This window comes from Octopus bimaculoides, chromosome 15 (genome assembly GCF_046866305.1).
Source record: "Octopus bimaculoides isolate indiv1 chromosome 15, ASM4686630v1, whole genome shotgun sequence".
NCBI classification, from domain to species: Eukaryota; Metazoa; Mollusca; class Cephalopoda; order Octopoda; family Octopodidae; genus Octopus; species Octopus bimaculoides.
Genome location: NC_142942.1, coordinates 37,438,054 through 37,461,272, shown reverse-complemented (window position 1 = coordinate 37,461,272; position 23,219 = coordinate 37,438,054). Strand labels below are relative to the sequence as shown.

The window sequence follows — 23,219 nt, the reverse complement described above, 5'->3', positions numbered from 1 at the left end:
CCCTTCTGAAACCAAACCATCTGAGAATGCCACTGGTTCTATAAGACAAACTTTCTGTTTTAAAATTTCACTTTGTGTGCCAAGCACCAACTTAATGACAACAAAATTACTTCACTACATTTGTTGTTATTTTTAAAACCAATTGAGACAGAGGCTGTGTGTTTCAATAGAAATACAGTAGCAAAATGGTAAAAGGAAATCATGGAAGAACTGTTCTTTAGGTGTTTAAATACAGTAGGAATGTTGATCAAAAAGTAGAGACAAAACAATCAGTTAGATAAGCTGCTAAGATTGAATATTGAATATTTAAATTTTAGTGGCATTGAGCGGATTAGAACTGTGCTGATAGGTTTATGTAGACTGTTTAGAACAAGATCTTAATAGGGAAATGTATATTGGAAAAGATAAACCAAAGACTTACCACAGCAAAGTTCAAGTAAGATAGACATTAGGCCAAAGATGAAAGAATCGGTGCTAGATAGTCTGACAAGCTGATAAGTTGTGTGTGTGTGTTAGAGTGTGCACGCACATGCATGTGCACGCATGATTGACTGGAAAGCAATATTTAATGATTACTTAGGATTACATTGCTTCCTTAGCAAATAGCTAGCTTTTACTGATGTAATTTTAGTTACTTTATCTTCATGGAACATATTGTTACAGACAGTTAATCACTTTACACATAGCAATGAAATGATGCAAAAGTTGTCTTGTTTTGTAAACATGTTGAAATTAAGGATTATGAACTTAGTAGTGCTAGAAATACAATTGGCTACTGGCATCTATACTATAATAAAGCTGCTTACTATTAGTTATGAGCATGCAACTTTTACTAAAAGAAACTAGTTATTAAACTCTGCACTGTTTAGAGGATTCATATAAATTCCAATATTAATATATTTTTTTATCAAAATGTGGTTTTATGGTTCTTTTTATTACTGAAAATTTCAACTGCATGCTAACCAGGAAACTAATTCTTATTCACTGTTACATGTTTTTTTTTTTTTTTAATGTATTACATTTGTATCCCTTTTCTTTTATTTCCTTGCAACATTGTCTGTCTCTCTCTTTCCATATTTTCATTGTTTACAGCTTCTATTCTTATTAGTCTTTCTATTTCTCCATCCTTATAACATTTTTCTCTCTCACTCTTATCTTCAGCAATTTTTTTTTAAGGTCTTTCTTCTTTCAGTCTTTGTCTCTTACTTTCTTTCCTTACAATACTAACTCTCTCCTATATTGTTATAAATTCAATCGTTTCCATAAAAAATAAGTGACTACAAAGTTTTACTTTGAGAATATTTATAAACATTTTTGTGAATATTTCTATACCATATTTATCATATCAAAATTACTTTAAAATTTTTCATTTCGAATTTCATATATATATATATATTAGCAGACATGCACATTACAGCAGTTTTGTACAAGCAAACATGACATACACTATCAGGAAACTGTCAGAGGGCAGTTTTCTGCTTGTGTTGTAAATAATGCCAGGAAATGTGGTCATAGTAACTTAAGATAGTTGAAACTGTGATATTGGTTATAGATTAAATAGACCATTTAATCTATGCCAACATGATTAAATAGTTTTTCCCTCAATATTTTATGGACAATCGAGGCTAGATAAACATTTAATTTGTTGTTTCTCTTGTTATAAAGGAATTTAGTCTCAAAGAAGCTTTTTTTATGTGCAAAAATCAGTTTTGTTTTTTATACTTTTTGTTTTTGTTTCATTAAGTAAATTATTAATAACGAGAGAAGTAATTTTTTCCTATCTTGTTTGTTATTGGCTTATGAAGTAAAATAGCTGACGCCTGAACAGATGGAGTAGTTTGGAAAGATGCCATAGTTGTCTTTGAAATTGGTTTCAGTGGAACAATCATATCGATTGTTTTTATTGTTACTATTCTGTCTTTTAGAATATGGGCATCATGGATAAAACTGTTCTGAGAAAACTTTCTCTTTTTGACCTATGAAAGCATTAAGTTACAAAGTCAATGATTCTCTTGTAAAACTAACATTTTGTGATATGCACTGTAATCAACTAAAATGAATATTTTGTTGTTACTTTCAATGGCTTATCTCAAAGCAAAGGATGCAGTTTAATATTTTATGTTTTCTTCAGTTATTATAGGGTCAGCCTATTATTTTTTTTAAGCAAAGCATTCTAATGCAGTTTCATTTTATTTGTTATTTTTATTATCGCCTTTCTCTGAACACCAAGCCATTTTATGAAGAAGAGTGAACAGTAAGACAAATCAAACCTAGAAATATCACTGTATTTTATTGATATTGAGAGAACTAAAGATTTTTTTTTTTATCTTTTACTTGTTTATGTCACTGTATTGTGGCAATGCTGGGGCACCACATTGAAGGACTTAAATTGAAGAAATTGACCCCAGTACTTATTTGTTTTGAATCTGGTACTTATTCTGTTGGTCTCTTTTGTAGGGACATAAACAAATCATGAGTTGTCAAGTGGCATTGGTGGTAAGGACAAGCACAAAGACATCCAATCATGTGCGCACACACACACACACACACACACAAAATAGTTTTCTTTCAGTTTCCATCTACAAAGTCCTCTCACAAAGCTTTGGTCAGCCCTGTGTTATAGTAGAAGACATTTGCCCAAGGTGCCACACAGTAGATCTGAACCTGGAACCATGTGGTTAGGAAGCAAACTTCTTATCACACAGCTACACTTGCACCTTGGTTATGATTTGAAATTAGGTTTGGACTAATGTATTTAATCAAAACTCTGCTTCTCTCAGCCACCTTTGATGTCTCTTTATCATAAATGGTTCATCACTGGTTTCTTTATATTAAACAAATGAAAAATACTTTTGTGTGTGTGAAGCATTGATACAGAGGGAAGTTTAAGTTTATAGCCATCTTTATATCTTAATGTAAATACATTGTTGAAAGGCAATTTGCTCAGTATTCGTCCAGAGACAACATTTGCTATGGATGTTACTGAGGATGAAATGCATCTGGATTTATGTATATGAAATTGAAAGAAATAACTAATTTAATACCAATGTATTATTGGTAGAAATTTCAGCAAGGAATGTATTAGTCAAAAGTTCCAGTTCCACCTGGAGTGATTCTCACATGAAACTGATTTTGAAAATGACTTTGAAGTTGTTTATATACTTTTGAGGGTTTTTTTTAACCCCCTTATAAAGCAGTTGTGGACATGTATATGAATGCTACTAGGTCTTTTTATTCTTTTATGGTTTACTTGAAACATCTTTTTGTAAATATTGCTAAGGGATGGTGAAAATCACCTTCAGAACTTATTAAAGACAGAAAGTTTGAATAAATGTATGTGGTAGCGTTTATATCTCATCTTCCTTGTATTCTTGTATTAGCCTCTCTGTCTTTGTAAGCCATTAAAAAACAAAAATAAATGATACAAATATACTGTGATAGTTTTTTTCTGTATATTAGTTTCAGCAAATTACTAAGTATTCTTTCTTTTCTCTCTCCTTTCCAGACAACCAATGGAAGGCCAATTGAATAAATATACTAATGTGATGAAAGGATGGCAGTTCCGATGGTTTTCACTTGATCCAGAGTCTGGTTACCTGGAATATTTTGAGGTGAGTTTTTTTCTATTTTTCCTTTCTTCAACAATATCAGAATTTTTACTTTGTATATTTTTAAGAATTTTTGGCCCAGATATTTACAGATGTAGTGTCATCATTTAAATGTACTTTTTTTTCATACTAGTATGTATTGATTAGGTGTGAACGGTTTGTATCAGTTTTGACAAATGTTTGGTTATTTGATGAATAGAATTTGCCTGGCTCTGTCAATTATGATGACAAGTGTTCTAGTTGATTCAGTCTGTGGAACAGCCTGTTCGTGAAATTAGCTGAGCACTCTACAGACATGCATACGCTTAACATAGTTCTCAGGGAGATTGAATGTGATAAGGCTGCCCCTTTGAATTACAAGTACAACTCATTTTTGCCAACTGAGTGGATTGGAACAATGAAAAATAAAGTGTCTTACTCAAAGACACAATGCACGACAAGGAATCAAACTCACAACTTTACAATCAAGAGCTAAATACTCCTAATGACTAAGCCACTCATTTAGTGTAAATGCCTCACTATTCCAAGGACATTTATTTTTAATCTCAAAGTAATTGTCTCATAGAATCAGTGATACTTTGTGACAAGACTGGACCTTCATATTATTGATGCAGTCCATCCAGTGAACTTTCACACAGTTATGCTACCTAATTTCAATAATGAGGCTGTGGAACATGACACTTAGGGTGTGGGGAGGGTGCATGGCTGTAAATGACATGCTTGTATGTATGGAAGGCCATGATTTTACTTAGCTTGACATGAATTCTCAATACACAGCAAATCGCCAGAACTCTTTGTCCCATTTTTTCCTAGGTCTACCCTTTCCACAGGTTCCCTCCACAATTAAAGATTGACACTTTTGTGTGCAGCTATCCTCATCCGCACATACACATCACATGTTGTCTTCTCTTTTGCACACTACACCTGATGCTTCTTAAATCATTTATTCTCTGTCATATGTGCATGTATTATGTGCTTACAGTTTCCATTCTACCAAGTTCACTCACAAGTTACTGGTTGGCTCAGGACCATAGAAGAAGGCACTTGCCCAAGGTGATGTGCTGTGTGACTGAACCTGAAAGTACATGGTTGCAAAGTGAACATCTTAACTGTACAACCATATCTGTCTCTTTACATTGCTGCACTTTTTTTTTTTTAATTTCATAATTTTAAACATCATCACCATCATTTGATATGTTTTTCTTGTTTGGCATGGGTTGGCTGGAAGCTGGCAAGTCAGAATATTGCGCCAAGCTCGTCTGTCTACTTTGGCCTGGTTTCTACAGCTAGATGCCCTTCCTAATGCCAACCACTTTAGAGAGTGTACCGGGTGCTTTTCATGTGGCAGCAGTGAGGTTGCCAAGTAACTTGCCAAGCAAAACCCTCAAGTAAGCAGGCAGTGATATTGAGGGCAGAAAAATGGTGTTTCGCAGTAGAGGAGAAACACAGCTACATTAGAACTTTCCATGCGAATTGCACCCGTAATATATTTGGTCTCCAATCCAACATGAAGTCAAAAAGATTAAAACTCAGTGTACTGGAGTGCCTTGATTAGACCGCATCTGTTTTTAGTGAAATGCTAAGTCACACTACACATTCTCATACTCTTAGCAAAAGCTTTCTGAAAGGTAAATTTTCAAGAATAACCAATTTTTCAAATCTATTTAATTTCAGAAAGAGGAACACAAGAAACAAAGACCAAGAGGGGCCCTGCATCTTGCAGTAAGTTGATGATATTGACTGTTACTTAACCCTTTAGCATTCAGATTACTCCATCGCATATAATGCTTATTCATCCAATTGTTTTGAATTAATCATGCATCATCTCATAGCCTTCAGATTTCAAGGATGTGATTGTTTACTTTTAGAATGACACTGCAGGATAGTCGTGAGAGGTTTGATTTGGTCAGTTGGAGCACAAAGCAAGTAGAATATTTAGGCCGGCTATGGCCAGTTTGAATGCCAATGGGTTAAATAAGTTTTTAGTAATATTATTTTTAGGAAATAATTTACTCTTTTTCTTTAAAAGCAAAATAATTTCTCTTGCTTGTTAAGTCAGTGTTTATTTCTTCTCATCATTTTGAAATAGGAAATTCCAAATTTTGTTTCTTAATTTACAATCATTGTTGTCATTGTTTTTAAGTCCACTTTTTCTATGCCAGCATAGATTGGATGAGACTTCTTGAAGCAGTATTCTATGGCCAGATGCCCTTCCTATACTAATCCTTGCTTTGTTTAGAGTAAGGTACTTTATTCCACATCTTAGCAAGTCGAATCAACCACTGCTAAACATAAGCATCACTGTCAGCCAATCACACGAAGAGGAAGTAATACACTTATATATATATATATGTGTGTGTGTGTGTGTTTATATATGTATATGTATATATATATGTGTGTGTATATATATATGTGTGTGTGTGTGTGTGTGTGTATATATGTGTGTGTATATATATATATGACAGACCTCTGTACAGTTTTCATCTACCAAATTTCAAAGCATTGGTCAACCTGAGACTTCAAAGAGATTTATTCGCTTAAGGTGCCACATATAGTGAGTTTGGAAGAATTACATAGTTGCAAAGTAAACTTTTTAACCACACAATTATGCCTGTTACAATGTAATTAATGTATTCAACAAGGCATTCACATTTTAGCATGTTAATTTTCAACAGTTAATTATATTTTGATTGATATTTTTTCTGCTTGATCTATTTTAATATAAAAAAACAACTTATTCCACATATTCCTGAGTCTTTCCCTTCCACATATTTTCAAATAATCTAATATTGTTGTTCAAAATTATTCCAGGGCGCTGTTATAAGCCCATCAGATGAAGATTCACAAACTTTCATTGTACATGCAGCAAATGGTGAATTGTATCGACTAAAAGGTGAGTACATGAAAAAGTTCTTTACATTAAGAGATGGCTCCTCTTGCTCTAGACATACTAGTTTGCAAACCAAGATGAAATGTCTGTTTTTTTGTATGTCTCTAGTGTATTTCTGTAACCCGAAGACATCTAGTCTAATGCTTAGAATGTTGTATTCAAATTTTCAAGCACATCATCATCAACATTTAATGTCTGCTTTCCATGCTGGCATGGGTTGGAAGGCATGACAGGAACTAGCAAGGCCAGGGCCACACCAGACTCCATAGTCTGTTTTGGCTTGGTTTCTACGGCTGGAGACCCTTCTTAATACCAACCACTTCACAGTGTGTGTTGGGTGTTTTTTACATGGTACCAGCACCAGTGCTTTTTACGTGGCACTAGTACCCACATCAATGCTTTTTACATGGCACCTTGGTTTTTTCAATTCCCAGACCAGCAATATGTTATGTCGTTGAGCAAAATTCTTCACTTCACATTGCTCCATCCCTCCCAGCCAAAATGGGTTTACCCTGCGATGGACTGGTGTTCTGTTCTTTTCATGGCAGCTTGGCTTGGATAGGAATTGATTTTGAGGTTGGATTTTATAGACACAGGCATAACTTTGTGGTTAATAAATTTACTTCCCAAATCATATGGTCTTAGGTTCAATCTCACTGTTGAACCTTTGACTAGTGTCTTTTACTATAACCCCAGGATTTGGTTGAGAGAAACTGGAAAAAAACTTGTGTGTGTGTGTGTGTTTCCAGACCATGATGAATATTTTCATGGGAAAGTATTACCTTGGCTGAAAACAGATGAGGGGTGGCAACAGGAGGAGCATCCAACCATTGAAAATCTGCCTCAACAAATTCTCTCTGACCCATACAAGCATGGAAAAGCAGCTGCTAAGTAATGATAATGATGCATTTCCTTCTACTAACTGTTTTTCAATCAAGAAAGTTTCACATTCCACAGGTGTTCAAAAGTGCATAGCAACTGGTCATAATGTCAACAAGGAATAATATCATCGGCACCACCTCACTCAGAAGGTGACAAATAAGATATCAACACACATACGCATACACACACACACACACACACACACACACACACAAACTTAATACAGTTTCCATCTGTTAAATCCACCTGCAGAGAATTTGTTGGCTTAGCAAGATAGTAAATGACACTTGCCCAATGTGTCATGCAGTAGGATTGAAATGGAAACAGTGTTGTTGTGCCTTTCCTAATAGCAATGGATAGCAATTTTTATTGTACATTTTTTTATTCTCTCACTAGTGTCACACATTTTTTCTGCAATCATTTTTTGTTTAAATTTGAAATTTTGAAACGTGGTAGAATAATAAAGAAGTATCAAAAAGTCAATGCACATTGTGCACAAGAAATTTTCCTTTCTCAGTATCTCATTGCACAAAATTAGGTTTTATGCATTATTCATGAATGCACATCATATATGAATAAATACAATTTAAGTGAAAAGAAATGAATTTTTATCTTGTTCACTGCATTCTCAAACAACATTAGAATTACTAGTGAAATTGTTGTTCCAACAGAGTATTGAATTAATCCTTGATTCTATTCAGAACTTGTTGCACACCAGGGTGCATGTTATAATACAGATGAAGATAAAGAATTATAACAGCAAAGAGATTATTTTATTCTGATTGCTTTGGTATTGTCTGAAATGACTTTTATTTGAATATGTTTGGTTTTAAGTATTTGGTGATGTATGTTATTCACTTACCTTTATTTATTTTTTTTTTTCTCTCTCTATCAAAAGCTATTGATGCCCGTGAACGACAACACTGGGTCGATAAGTTACGAGCGACAGCGGAATATCACACAGCAAACTTGGCACAGGTAAGTAGAAAGATGCTATCAGACATCTTGTCACAAAGTTGTCTGCTGTATAAATTCTTTAAGAAACTTAGGTTTAGGCATGGCTGTGTGATTTCAGGTTCAGTCCCACTGCACTGCACCTCAGGCAAGAGTTTTCTATTATATCCCTGGGCTGACCAATGCCTTGTGAGTGAGTTAGGTAGATGGAAAATTTTGTGTGTATATACATATATCAGTGTTAAAGGCGTGAAATTATAACAATCTTTTGGATGTTGACTGATGAGGAATTAGCCATGAATTTTCTGTTTGTTTTTGTAAAATTTTCCGTCTGTTGTGTTTTTATTAAATTTTTTAAATACACACACTCACACACACATTTATTCTGTGTCTGTCTCTCCTTCCACTGCCTGACAAGTGGTGTCAGTTTGTTTGTGTCCCCATAGCTTAGCAGTTGGCAAAAGAACCTGATACACTAAGTACCAATATTAAAAGATAAGTGCTGGAATTGATTTGTTCAACTAGGACCATTCAAGTTAGTATCTTTTGTTTAGTGTCTTTCTGTTATTTAATTCCTTGTCAGCTTCTTCAGAAGCCTTTTGATCAATGGCATTCCACTTGTGGCCATTAATTTTGTGTAAGGCCCAGTGAACCCAAAGCCACATTATTCAACATCTTTTATTTTTTTTCATAATGGGGGTGTGATTTAGGGTGTAGGATTCCTGGTAGGCCAAGCTTGCATAATATTATGTACCATCCATTTGATCATAATATATATTATGAGTAGGAAGTGAATCTGACAAATCTAAACTGAATAATTTTGGCACATATATTTGTTTACAGTGAAAAATTCATTCAACTGAAAATTTGAAGCAGTACATTAATGATCCAGGTATACAGTGGCAAATTGAGTGATGTCATATTGAGGGTTACAGGAGGAAGTTTTATAATGATGTTTGAAATTCTGCTTGTGCTCAGCAGGCTAGTATTCTCCTACAACCATTGTATAAAAGGAATTCTAATATTTACTATTTGCACGTACACATACACTGCATTAAACCTAAATTATATACAGGTCTGTATACATATGGTCTGGTATAAAACAAATCAATAGCTGTTACTATAAAAAAGTACAATAAATTGATTTTGTTTTTACATTCACCTTTTCCTTTGTACTAGCTGGGGAGGCTTTATAAATTTGTACAGTCATGTGTGTTCATGGAGAGCCAATGTCATATTGCTAAATGGCTTTTCTCACACTGCTCACCTGTTGGTGTTTCAAAGATAAATGAAAAAGAAAATGTTGACAAGAATTATAGAACTTCCTTAAGAGCATTTTGCAATACTAACCAAGCAAGCTGATACATTTGCTGTAACTTGTTTTGTATTTTCAATGAGTTCAAATGACTACTGTCACTCCAGAGACTATTCCATCAGAACTAACCAAGCCTGTCTAATGGTAAGATGAAGTTACAGCAAAAATGTCATTAGACTGCGGTCATGCTGGGGCACTGCCTTGAAGAGTTTTTTAAGCTTGGTACTGATTCTGTTTGTCCCTTTTTCCAGCTGCTAAGTTATGGGATGTAAACAAACCTACAGTGGTTGTCAAGTGGTGATGGAGGGGACACACACACACACACACACACACACACACACAACAGGCTTCTTTCAGTTTCTGTCTATCAAATCCACTTACAAGAATTTGTTTGGCTGAGGCTATAGTAGAAGACACTTGTCCAAGGTGTTATATTGTGAGACTGAACCCCAAACCATGTAGTTGGGAAGATCTATTTGAGAAGATCTGATTACATCTACCTAAGCAATAACAACATTGTTCCATTTATATCCATCCAATTAGTGCAGGAGGGAAACTTGAATTTCCCTTTTGATATTTGCTCAAGTCTACTGTTGCTTTAAGTTCATATTCACATTGAAGCATTTTTTTTTTTGTTTTTATTAGATGTATCTTCCATGACATTCAGTTAATTTTGATCTGATAATAAAGAGATTAATCAGCAAATTCTTTTTTTCTTGACCTTGAAGTAGTATATAGAAAAATGTTCCTTCAAAACAAATGTCAACTAAAGTGTTGAATTCCTTTACATGCAGAGAATAATGTTTAAAGGGTCAATTTTTAAAAAAATGAGTGTGGGATGCATATATATATATATATATATATATATATATATATATATATATATATATATATATATATATATATATATTTATATATTCTCTGTTATGAAGACAAATGTTCTATTAGTCAGTCAGTTGATAACAATCAGTGTATATATTTATATGTGTCTGTGTGTGTTGGTGATTTATCTTGAAAGGCAATCAATGTAAATCATGGTTAACAGGAAGTCAACAAGTTATCAAACTCTGTTAATCCAGAAACAATTTGTAAATACAATACAGTTCATCTAAGTACTTTTGTTACTACTAATAATTTTGATATTACAGTTCTATATTTAAGAGATGAGGAATAATGTACATTATTTACATTAGACATATACCAGTAAGAAACTTGATATATACCAATAAAAAACTTGATGAAAATGTTGACCTTCTGTGTAGAAACTACCTACTTCAGTATGGACACTAATATATATTGACAAGAAGAGCCAATATATACATGGAATACTTTGAGAATTTGGCTTTAGGATTAACACCACTGAAACCAACCCTATGGCTGTGATATGTTAATGACACCTTTAGACTCTGGCCCCACCAGGAAGATGTCCAAGTGCTGTTAGATCATGTGAACTCAGTAAAGCCATCCATACAGTTCACAATGGAAAAGGAAAAAGACAATCAGCTAGCATTCCTGGACGTATTAATAACACGCACCAAGTATGGATTCAGGACATCTGTATACCGCAAGCCGACCTTCACTGGATGATACCTCAACTTCAACTCCCACCATCCATACAGTGTAAAGAGAGGGATTGCTCAGTGCCTAAAACATCACGCAAAGAATATAAGTAGCGATTGTGATACACATCACAAAGAAATGATCAAGCTCAATAACGATCCGTTAAGCAACAACTACCCCAAAAGTATGCTATCCACTCCAATTATGAAGAAGAGAGAGGATGAGGCCAATAAACTGTCCACAGTCTGTCTACCCTAAGTGAAAGGCCTCTCCGAAAAGATACAAAAGATATGCGGCCCATATGACATCAGGACAATATTCAAGAGTAATACAACACTTTGCAAATATCTCCTTCAAGTAAAACCGCCAATAGAAGAGAATATGACCAAACACTGCGTGTACTCCATCCCATGCAGCTATGGTAGGTTATACAAAGGCAAAACATGTCGCCTCCTCAAAATAAGGGTAGAGGAACATCGCAAAGCTGTGACACAGGGAGATATTGATAAATCGGGTATAGCTGATCATGTATGGAAAAATGGAGACCACCTCCCCCTGTGGGATGAAGTTAAAATAATAGACAGAGAACACCACTAGAAAATACGAAAACTAAAAGAAGCAGCACATATGCTAGGACACAACAACCTCCTAAGCAGACTGAGTGCAGATATGAATAGCGTATGGGAACCGGTATTAAGGAAGGATAGGAGAATATGAGATTTATAAGCCCTAAAATTAACTCCATAATTGCCCACGGCCTTTTGACGTAGTGGTTAAGAGCACGGGCTACTAACCCCAAAATTCCGAGTTCAATTCCGGGCAGTGACCTGAATAATAATAATAATAATAATAATAATTTCCCCAAGACACCTGATGAAGGCTGGAGGGTATATCAGCCGAAACGTGTTAACAAACAAGATGAGGACAATTATCCGTCAAATGTAAATAATGTCATAATTTTGAGTTGATCAAGAATGATAGAAACTAGTGCAGGGTTGACTTCTAATATTTTTGGATTCTTCTGATTAGTTTTTGAATTATTGTCCTGAAGTTTAGTTTTCTTCATTCTTTTGATTGACTGTTTAAATCAGTGCATTTCAGTTTTTTTTTGTTTTTCTCTTTTTTACTAATCTCAGATTACACTAATCCGACTGAAAGTATCCTTATGTTAATCTCTTTTTCTCAAATAATGCTTCCCTGTGTGTGTGTACATGAATGAATTGTTTATGCTTTGATGAATATGTTTAGATGTGAGTTTGTAGAATAATTTGTCTTAGTATTATTATTGACTTAATATTTTATTTAAAGTGCTTATAATCAACGCTGTATGGAATGATGTAAAGCATGTTACTCGATCAGATTTCTGAATTTGTTTATCTTAAGCTATGAATGCTGGGAAATTTATAAAGGAAGCCATTGTTGTCACCTGTAGTTCAGTGCTATAAAACAATTCTGTCCCCTAAAATAAGTGTCATTGTTCTTGGATCAGTGTTAATTTACTTATTCATGTATGTTATGTGGATGCCTTTGCTGTCATTCTTCACAGAACCCTCCGCCGGTTCCAACAAGACATACAGATGGAGTTTTGTCTGCTTCAAACAGCGATTGCTCTGCTTCATCAAGAAAGCCACCAAGTGATCTAAATGCTAACAACAGACGACTTGCCAATTCAACGGAGTCTTTACCCACCATTGTAACAATGAGGTAAGTATGTATATTTATGAAGAGCTTCATTACTGCTTTATGATTTTTATATGGGCAGTAAACTTTGTGCTGTTTATGTAGGTAAGGTACATTATTTCACTTAACTCAGTCAGTGTAAATGTAAACTCAGTCAATGTAATGTAAAGGTACATTATTTCACTTAACTCAGTCATTTGGCTGTAGGTGCTTGGAGGAAGAAGGCATTCCATTACAAAATGTTCTAATTCATGCAAAATCCAAATCTGAAGATTGTCTAAACCATAACTAGCACATTAAATCTTCTGCTTGTCTTCAAGGCTTCATGGGGTCAGTGTATTACTTATGTTTCTGGAGTATTAATGTCTTCTCTTCTAGAATAATAAATGAAAAATGAAGAAAACTTCTAACTATGCAGATTTTTTTTAAAACTTTTGTATTTCGGGTGCAAAGGTCTATCTTCAGAGGGATACAGTCAAAGAAAAGTGTGTCTATGTAGATCATGTCGTCTTGGATAGCTGGATGGGCAGTGACCTTGTTTTAGTCTTGTGCTTGTGCTAGTAGTAGTAGCTTCTCAAGTGATGGTGTTAATGGTGCTGTGTCCTAAAGGTCACACTGAGGACAGTGGTGCCATGCCATAGAGGTCACACTGGGGACAGTGGTGGTGGTGAAGGCAGTTGTTGATGGTGGTGAGTGCTGTGGTAGTAGTTGGTGGTTGTAATAACAGTAAATGTTGTGATAGTAGTCAGTGATGGTGTCTACATTGGTATAGTTGGTGATGGCATTGGTGGTGCATGTTCTTGTAATAGTCATTGACAAGGTAGTAGCTGTCAACAACAACATTTCTCATTGCAGTGGAAGCTGTGGTAGTGACAAATAAGGTGCCGATAGGCAACAGTGCTGATTACCGTCATAGAGGTGAAGATGCTAGTTGTGGTTGCAGTGATGTAGGGGTCAGTTTGTAATATATTTATAGGTGCCACAGGCCCAACTCCAATCGACTATAAATTTTCAGGTTAAGTCAGTGAATCAGTAAGGATTCCTTGATATGGAGATTTCCTGTATTCCTCTCTGTGGCCAATCTGTCTCTCTAGTGATGTTGCTGCTTTTGATTAAATGTTTGTGGAAGGAAGATGCATTTGTAGTAAGATGTTCCTTTAGTCATATGTGGAATGGTCAGACCATACTACAGATGTAATAGTCACTGTATTTGGAATACTGTATCTGGTACACAATGTATATTCGCAACACTTGTTTGTGTTTTGGATAGGACAGTTTACTAGTGTGCAGGGCTGCTGTTCTACGCGTGACCTCCTTGTTGACAGGTGTCTACATAAGGACAGTCCCAAATGGGCTGATAGGATGTTGAGGCTTTACCTGTGAGTGGCCTTATGGATGGCAGAGGTGATCTTCTCATTAAAAGTGAGTAATCCTCAGGAAGCAGGTCCTAGAGAGATTCCTCTTGCCACATTTTTTTGGCTTGTGTCCATGTAGCATGTTTGTGATGGATGCTGGGTATCTGTTGATTTCAAGTATCTTGAGGAACTTTACAACCTCTGTGACCTGGCTGGTGCTGTCACTGCATCTGTAGTGTATACAGGCAATCTCGTTTTGTATGTAGCCGGTCTTCTCTTGTTATTTTTCAGGTAACTTCATGCAGAAAAGTCTATTATTTAAGTAAATTATAACAAGTAGAATTAAGGGCATTGTCTAGAGATAACAACAAAAGACCTCATAGAATATAAATTTATGGCCATTCTAAAGAAAATTCGGTTTTTTTTTTTTCTTTCTCAAAAAAAGATGTTTAATGTTTTTTTTAACTTTTTAATTAAGAACCTTACTGAAATTGCTATTTAACTGGGGAAAGTTTTCCCTGTGTCTTAATCTGCAAGAATATATTACTTTGCTTAAGGAATGTCAATCTAACTTAAACCTTTAGCATTCTGTCGAATGTAATGTCTTTTTATTCACATTGTTTTGAATTAATCATATATTATCTTGTAGCTTCAAGATTTCAATGATGTGGTTGTTTATTTTGAATAAGTTTGTAGGATAGATGTGTGAGGTCAGACCTGGTCTGTTTGAACATAAAAAGGGTAGAATATTAGGCTGAAAATGAATGATTTAAATTCCAAAGAGTTAATATTTCATTCAGTGTATTGATAATTTCAAACTGGCTTGAGTCATGTTATGGTAAGATAAAGAAGTGTAAAATTGGTCTTCAAGATTTGAGTTGGATCATCAACATGTACTCTGCATTGGCTGTGTGGTTGTTTTCAAATATTTCTTAGTGGATTAGCTCTTCCCAGTCCCATCAAGCACAGAGCAATGTCTTGTGTAGATGCAGCTCTGGCTTTGCTTCTCAGGACTCAGCCATTTTGTCCTCTGCTTCATTCTGATGTAAAACAACATTTTTCATCGCCAGTTATGGTGCAGTAAAGAAATTTCTGTTTACGTCCATGAATAGCATAGTGTTGAAGGAGAAAACTGGCAGCAATATCATGAGAGCATCCTATCTGTTTGGCCAATCCCTTAGTGGATTAGCTCAGATATCATGGATAAGCTCATTCAGTCAATCTTTAATGAACTTAAGTTGGCTGAAATGTAGAGAGTCCGTGAAGCCAAATTTCTTTTTCTTGAAGCGTGAAAATCACCTCTGTGCAGTTCTTTCAGTAACAGCACTTTCGTATTCAGCACAAACGTTTCAAGTTACTTTGACAGCCTTGGAACTTGGATTGAAAATGAAGAAAAGCTGGTTGTTTTTCTTTACTAGTTTTAGTCATTGGGCTGTGGTCATGCTGGAGCACTGAAATTTTTTTTTCCCCCATTTGGCAATTTGTCACAATATTGCCATATGCCTGGAAAGATGTAAAATTGATTCAGATATCAAAACCAATAGTAGAGTAAGAATAGAGCTACATATCACCATATGATACTAGGATAGAAATATCTTTTTTGTGTTAAATCAAATATTGGAAAGAAACTGATTTGTCTGACAACCTAATATTTTATCCTAGGTGAGATATGTAACTCTACCTAAATTTGTAAATAATAAACTCTACTCTCAGTGAGTAGTTAATGATAGAAAGCATATTCAGTAAGGATTTGAAATTCTCATTCCTTAGTGTTTTTGTTTCCCAAGAACTGATGTCAAGAACGAAACACTGAAATGAAAAAAAAAGATATTTTTAAATATAATTTCAATCAGACTTTAATATAAAATATAGTAATATTTTATATGATTTCTATCAAAATTTAATATAAAAGATAGTAATATTTTGTGATAAATCTTAAGCTGTAGATACCATCCTTGCATCCTGGATGTAAAAATACATTTATTTATTAAAAAAAACAAAAAACTGGTCATTTATACCAAACTAAATTGGTTTCTTTCATTTCAGATCGCAATACAAAATCCCAGTTACTCAATCACCTTCTGTGGATCCTTTCAAAGATGTTAAGGAGTATCTTTTTCAAGCAGCGGAATATTCCAGCAACTTAGGAGAAAAAATTACAGTTAGTCATCTTTTTGTTTTTTATTTATTTTGTAAAAGAAATTTTGTCCTATTTTTTGTTATTTTTATCATTATTAGTGAGCTAGCAGAATCATTAACATGCTGAGCAAAATGCTTAGCAGCATTTTGTCTGTCTTTACATGTTGAGTTCAAATGCTGCTGAGATCAACTTTGCCTTTCATTCTTTTGGGATTGATAAAATAACAGTTGAGCATTGGGGTTGACGCAGTCAACTACTCCCTTCCTACCAAAATTTCAAGCCTTGTGCCTATACTGATTGTTATCATTTTGTGATAGTTGTATGCAAGTGTCACTTTCCAATCTTCTGCAAAATCATGTCTGGTTGTGTGGAAATATTACTTTACTTGGAAACAGGTGGAGGTTGGCAACAGGACAGGCACCCAGCCATAGAAAGATTTGCCTCAACAAATTTTGTCCAATCCATGTGAGCATGGAAAAGTGCATGTTTAAATGATGATGATGATGATGATGATAACGATTGTACTGGTGCCAGGTAAAAGCACTCATATCAGTTCCACAGAGCACTCATGCCAATGCCATGTGTGAATACTAGTGCTAGTGCCATGTGTGAACACTCATGCCAGTGTCATGTAAAAGTACTCATGCCAGTGCCACATAGGAGCACTCGTGCCAGTTCCACGCATGGACACTTGTGCCAGTGCCACGTGGAGGCACCTGTGCCGATGCCATGTAGAAGCATCAGTGCCATGTAAAAAGTACTCAGAACACTCTTTAAAGTGGTTGACATTAGGAAGGCCATCCAACCATAGAGACCATGCCAAAACAGACATTTGGAGCCTGGGAAGCTCTCCTGCTGGCCAGCTCCTGTCAAACCATCATGTCAGCATGGCTACTTTACAAAAACTGTGCATATATTTACATTTAAGGTTAATTTCTCTTACATTTAGAGCTCTGTTCATAACCCTTTAATTGCAAAATTCCTTTTCACGGTCATTTCAGTAACAATGTTAAATATCTACCAAAAAAATTGTTGTAATCCTCTGTCAGACTGTTATAATGCCCACTCCAGTATAGCTGTATAGTTAGACAAATAAGACCATGACTATCTATGACCATCTACTTCATATTGTCTTCACTCACTGACACTGACTGACAGTATTTATAATGACTAGCACATACCATGCCTCAATAAACTTGACATGGGCATGGGTGTGGCTATGTGATAAGAAGCTTACTTCCCAACCACATGGTTCTGGATTCAGTCCCACTGCGTGACACTTCAGGCAAGTGTCTTCTACTGTAGCTCAGGCCAACCAAAACCCTGTGAGTGGATTTGGTAGATGGAAACTGAAAAAAGCCTGTCATATATATATATATATATCTGTGTGTGTGTGTCTGTATTTGTTACTCCATTACCACTTGACAACTACTGGTGTTGGTGTGTTTATGTCCCTGTAATTTAGTGGTTTGGCAAATGACACTGATAGAATAAGTACTAAGCTTTAAAAAAGAAAGTCCTGGAGTCGATTTGTTTGACAAAAATCCTTCAAGGCTCTGCTCCAACATGGCCACAGTCAAATGCCTGAAACAAATAAAATAGTATCAGAATATCCCAACAGAGAATCATTGCATGACATTCCTCAACCAAAAATAGACTGGTATGTAAAACTGCTTTCTGCATTTAAGAGTAATGAAACTTTGAGTGGATATAAGTGATTTCTACCGTAAAAGGATTAAGGTTGATCTGATTATACTCTGAATTTTGTGATCAAATTTAGTTGTGCTTCTGTTTATTTATCTGAAAAGTATTAAAAGTAAACAGATACCAGTAATATACTAGTGTTGATCAAGCTGACTCTACTTTAAAGATACACAATTACAATGATTTTGTTTGTCTTGAGTGTCACCACATTTCACTTTATATTTGGGACATAAACCCAATTTAAAATAATAATCATTATAATCATTGTTGTCAGGACAACTTTAAAACCCTTGTTTATATTCTCTATGCCAGGGGTACCCAACCACCGGGTCACAAGCCAGCCAGTAATGGGCCATGGATCATTTGGTACTGGACCACATAAAGAATAAATTTTAAACTTCATTGTCTATTTTATAGACTGTTGTAGTCTGCAGAATGGTTTTGCATTATCATCAGTGTTAGCTTTATCTCATATCCAAGAATTTAGTTTCTTCTTTACTGAACACTTCCTTTATGGTTATGCTGTTGATGTTTATGTAGACTAATTCTTGCATAGAAGTGTCAGTGGCATTGACTGCATGGTAATGTTGGTGGAAGACAAGGTTGATTTTTTTTCAAGCATTGTATATGTATTATATATGTACTATATATGTATTACATATGTAATAATTAAATTATATATTATGCACTTTGTTGTTATGAGCATGATCGCTCAGTGTGGTAAATTGTCTTGCATGAAACCAGTCTGTGGTGCAAAGAAAAGTTGGGGGAAACTGTTCTAGGTATAACATGTCATCTGATCCTTGGGTGTGTTTAACAGGCTCACTCTATTGTAATCACTCTGGCCCAACACCTGGTTTCCCTCACTTACAGATAGCCAAACTGAGTAACCAACTGCATTAGTTATAATATGGACAAACTTTGCCTCCTGATATCTCATGTATCATCTAAATACTGCAATTGAATGAATCAGCTTTATGCTCTGTACTTCTTATATAATTCCTCTTGCACCTATTAAAGTTATCAGAGTGGGATTAATAGTGCAGAATTAGAGCTGGACTAGATTTAAGTTATCAACTCTATTATCTTGAAAATAACTGTAAGTTCATATCTGCATTAATATCTGAATTGACATTGATTTTCATTGCTTCACTAAAGATATAATTAGCACCAATTATATGAAGGAATCACAACTTTTCATCTTAACAAATTGGTTTTGCATTGAATTCTTTTAAGTATTTAGATGTGTTTGTTTTGAGTTCAAATCCTAACACAGCTGATTTTATCTTTTATTCTTATTGAATTGATAAAAGAGAATACTGTCAGTCAATACTGAGTCAAGAAATTGGTGGATTTGTACCATGATAAGAAATCATTGAATTGCTGCTGTTGTTTAGGCCCAGGTCACCTTGATCATAAAGCAGCTCTATGATGACAGGCATTCCAGCCATGACCAACGCTACATTATCCAGTCAATGTATCCTTATATTTTCAAGATTGGGTGGTTTGAGGGAAATCAGGCTGCTGGTTCTAGGAGATTGAGCAAATAGTTTTCCAGATGTTGTGGCCTGTCAAATTAAATAGGGGAGTGTTTCACCTTCACCGTGGTCAGTTCAATATTAATTACTGGAATTGATTACTTCTACTAATGGGATCTTTTAAGGTGTAGATCTCGTTTTTATATATCTTGATAGTCAGTCAAACAAATGAGAACATTGGTTTAATGCATTTTAGAACTTTGTTTATTGCGTAGGTTCAAAACCATTAATATAGAAGGTACAGGATAATGACCAAGGTTCATAAATAAGCACTTCAACATCTTGTCTCTCTCTCTCTCTCCCTCTCTCTCTCTCCCTCTCTCTCTCTCTCTCTCTTTTCATTGACCACAAGTAAAACTTCTGTTGTACCAAATCTACAAGAGATTTCATCTTTTATGCCGCACACTAGTGATCTTACACTATAGAGAACTTGGATGAAAGCATCTTGCTTATGTTAACCATGTTAAGAACCTTCTAGCTGTGTTGCTTATGTAAGAGTTACATTTGTTTCGTTTGCATTGGAACTGTACTTTCCAGCCTGTTCCTTTGACTTACAATGTTTTGGTTATGTTTCACACACATTTTCCCTTTCATACTTCAATTACCTTCTTATTAACTCTTGTAACACCACCACACACTTCTGTGCAGCTGATATCAGTTATCACACCTTCTTAACCTCAGCACAAAGGTGCCAGAACATCCACTGTAAACACCTCATTGCCTTTATGAAGAGAGACCTCAAAAATGTTTTTTCCTGGAGTATGATGATCTTCCTATATAGGGCCAAAGCACTATTAAATCTCTCAAAGTTGATACTTAAAGGCAAAGGCTTTTTTGTCTTTCTCCTCCTTTTCTCTTCTTCCTGTTCTTTTTCTGTCTTGCAAGTTACTTGGTTACCTCACTAATACCAGTGATACCATAAAAAGCACTTAGCACACACTGTAGAGTGGTTGGTGTCAGGATGGGCATCCAATCACAGAAATTTTGCCATATCTGACATTGGAGCTCAATGTAACTTTGCAACTCACCAGATCCTGTCAAACCGTCCAGGCCATGCCAGTATGAAAAACGGATGTTAAATGACGATGATGAAGCTTCACAATTTTTGATAGTTTTTTCCGACAGCTTCATTTATAAAACATTTGCCAAAACTGCATACAAATGACAAGGGGTGCCCCCACCCAATAACAGAAAATTCTTCAACTTTAATTAGTTGCTAACCCTTTAAAAACTAACATTAGGTCCAGATATTTGGGCTGGTACTGATGCCACTTGCACACACACACACACACACACACACACACAAACACACACACACACACATCTTAGGTAGCAGTCAAAAGTGATTTCAACTGGTGCCACATCAAAAGCATCCAACACACACTGTAAGGTGGTTGGCGTTAGGAAGGGTGTGCAGCTATAGAAATGAGGCAAAATCAGACTGGAACCTATTGCAGCTTCCCTGCTTTCCAACTCTGGTCAAACTGTCCAACCCATGCCAGCATTGGAAAACGGACATTAAAGGAGGATGATGATGTTAGTAAGTCTAGCTGTAAAATTACAAGTTGTAGCGATTCATTTGCAGATATTCAAATTTATAATCGGAAAACAAATATTAATTTCATGTTATGTAATTAGTAAAACCTTCTAAGTTAAAAAAAATCAACATCTAAAAGTTCTTTACATATAAATCATTTGAAAATAAATTAGGAAGAATGAATTTTACAAATATTGTTTTATTGGTTGTTTATTAGTTGTAGATTTACAATGTTGAATGTTATTGTTAAAGATGGAGTTTGAAAGTTTGCTAAGGGCCTTTTATGCTATGAGAAGCCTAGTACATTGCTCTACTTTTTTTTCCTCAACCATGTTGAAGTAGATGTAATAATATTTACTTCATTATTGGAGTGGAACATTAAGTAAATTACTGCACTGTAAACAGGTGTAACTTATTGTTTCCATTGCCTTTGTTTACAATAAATTTCGCTGAAGGCAGTGAAGTAGCAGAAATACTAACACACCAGGCTGAACATCTTTTAATATTTAACTACTTTGTGTTTAAATACTGCTGGAACTGACATTGCCTTTCATCTTCCTTGGATCAATAAAATGACATTCATGTTTGCATGTACTGGCATCAATTCAGTTGACTGTCTCTACATATTTCTGGCCTTGTGCCAGTTGTGTATTTTCCATTATATTATTCTTTTGTTGTCTTTAACTAGTTCTGCTGTGACTAATTAGCTAACCTTTTCAATGACACTGCTGCATGACAACTATTTTAAGGTTATTGTTAGAAAGCACTGTAGTAACACAAGAATAAAGATAACGATTTTACATTTTCATCATGGGTATTTTCCTGTAGCTAAGTTTATTAGTGCTGTTTCTTTGAACTTGTAAGTGTTGCTATTTATTATGGCTAGTAAGGAGAGTGGATAAACAAACTCATTAATGCAGTGGACAAAATACCTTGCAGTATTTGTTCTGGCTCTGTGTGTTTTGAGTTCAGATCCCACCAAGGTCAATTTTGCCTTTTACCTTTCAGGTTTAGGAAAATGAACTGCCAGACAATATTGGGGTTGATGATGTTGACTAACTCCTCTTAATTTCAAGTTATGTGCCTATGTTTGAAAGATTAATTAAGGCTAGTATGCCTGGCCTTGTTCCTATGTAATAAAAATTATTGTTAGTCGAGGTATTTCGTGTTGCAAGACAGTGTAGGAGAGAGAATAGTGATGTTGTAGGAGAGAAATGTGTTCGCATGGATGATGGTACGCTTGCATTAAATGAGGATGCAAAGAAAGAGGTCTGGAGATGCCACTACGATAGATTGCTTAATAAAGAGAATGAATGGGAGAAAGAGAGCCTGCCGTATGTCGACCCAATAGAGGGACCAGCTATCCGAGTTGATAGTACCAGGGTAGATAAAGCAATTAAGAGTATGAAGACCGGGAAAGCCCCCGGCCCATCAGGAATCACTGCAGAGATGCTCAAAATATCTGGCAGTGTTGGCTATAGCCTAGTCACCCGTATTACGAACCAGGTGATACACGAAGGAGTCATACCCAATGACTGGTGTAGCAGCATCATAGTCAACTGCTACAAAGGTAAAGGGGACGCTTTAGATACAAATAATTACAGAGGCATCAAGCTGTTAGATCAGGTTATGAAAGTTACAGAGAGGGTCATAGCCCAACTAATTAGGGAGCGAATCAATTTAGATGAGATGCAGTTTGGGTTCGTGCCAGGTAAAAGCACTCCTGATGCCTTATTTCTAGTGAGACAGTTGCAGGAGAAATACCTAGCTAAGGATAAACCTCTGTACCTGGCTTTCGTTGACATGGAGAAAGCCTTTGACAGGGTCCCCCGATCCCTTATCTGGTGGTCAATGAGGAAACTTGGGATAGAAGAATGGTTAGTGAGAGCTGTGCGAGCCATGTACAGAGATGCTGCCAGTAAGGTGAGGGTTGGAAATGAGTACAGCAATGAATTCCGGGTAGAGGTAGGGGTCCACCAAGGTTCCGTCCTCAGCCCCCTCTTATTTACCATAGTCCTCCAGGCAATCACAGAGGAGTTCAAGACAGGTTGCCCCT

At 35.6% G+C, this 23,219-nt stretch overlaps 1 protein-coding gene across 7 annotated transcripts in view; it reads left to right on the top strand.

Moving 5' to 3' along the window:
• Positions 1-23,219, top strand: part of LOC106880268 (oxysterol-binding protein-related protein 11) — a 177,224-nt gene that overhangs the window by 108,142 nt on the left and 45,863 nt on the right. For all 7 annotated transcript variants that reach the window (XM_089363742.1, XM_052973273.2, XM_089363744.1 and 4 more), the window contains 6 exons: positions 3,506-3,611; positions 5,283-5,330; positions 6,420-6,501; positions 8,279-8,358; positions 12,756-12,913; positions 16,291-16,405. In XM_089363742.1, the coding sequence (XP_089219868.1) occupies positions 3,506-3,611; positions 5,283-5,330; positions 6,420-6,501; positions 8,279-8,358; positions 12,756-12,913; positions 16,291-16,405 (589 nt within the window). The remainder of the gene's footprint in view (positions 1-3,505; positions 3,612-5,282; positions 5,331-6,419; positions 6,502-8,278; positions 8,359-12,755; positions 12,914-16,290; positions 16,406-23,219) is intronic.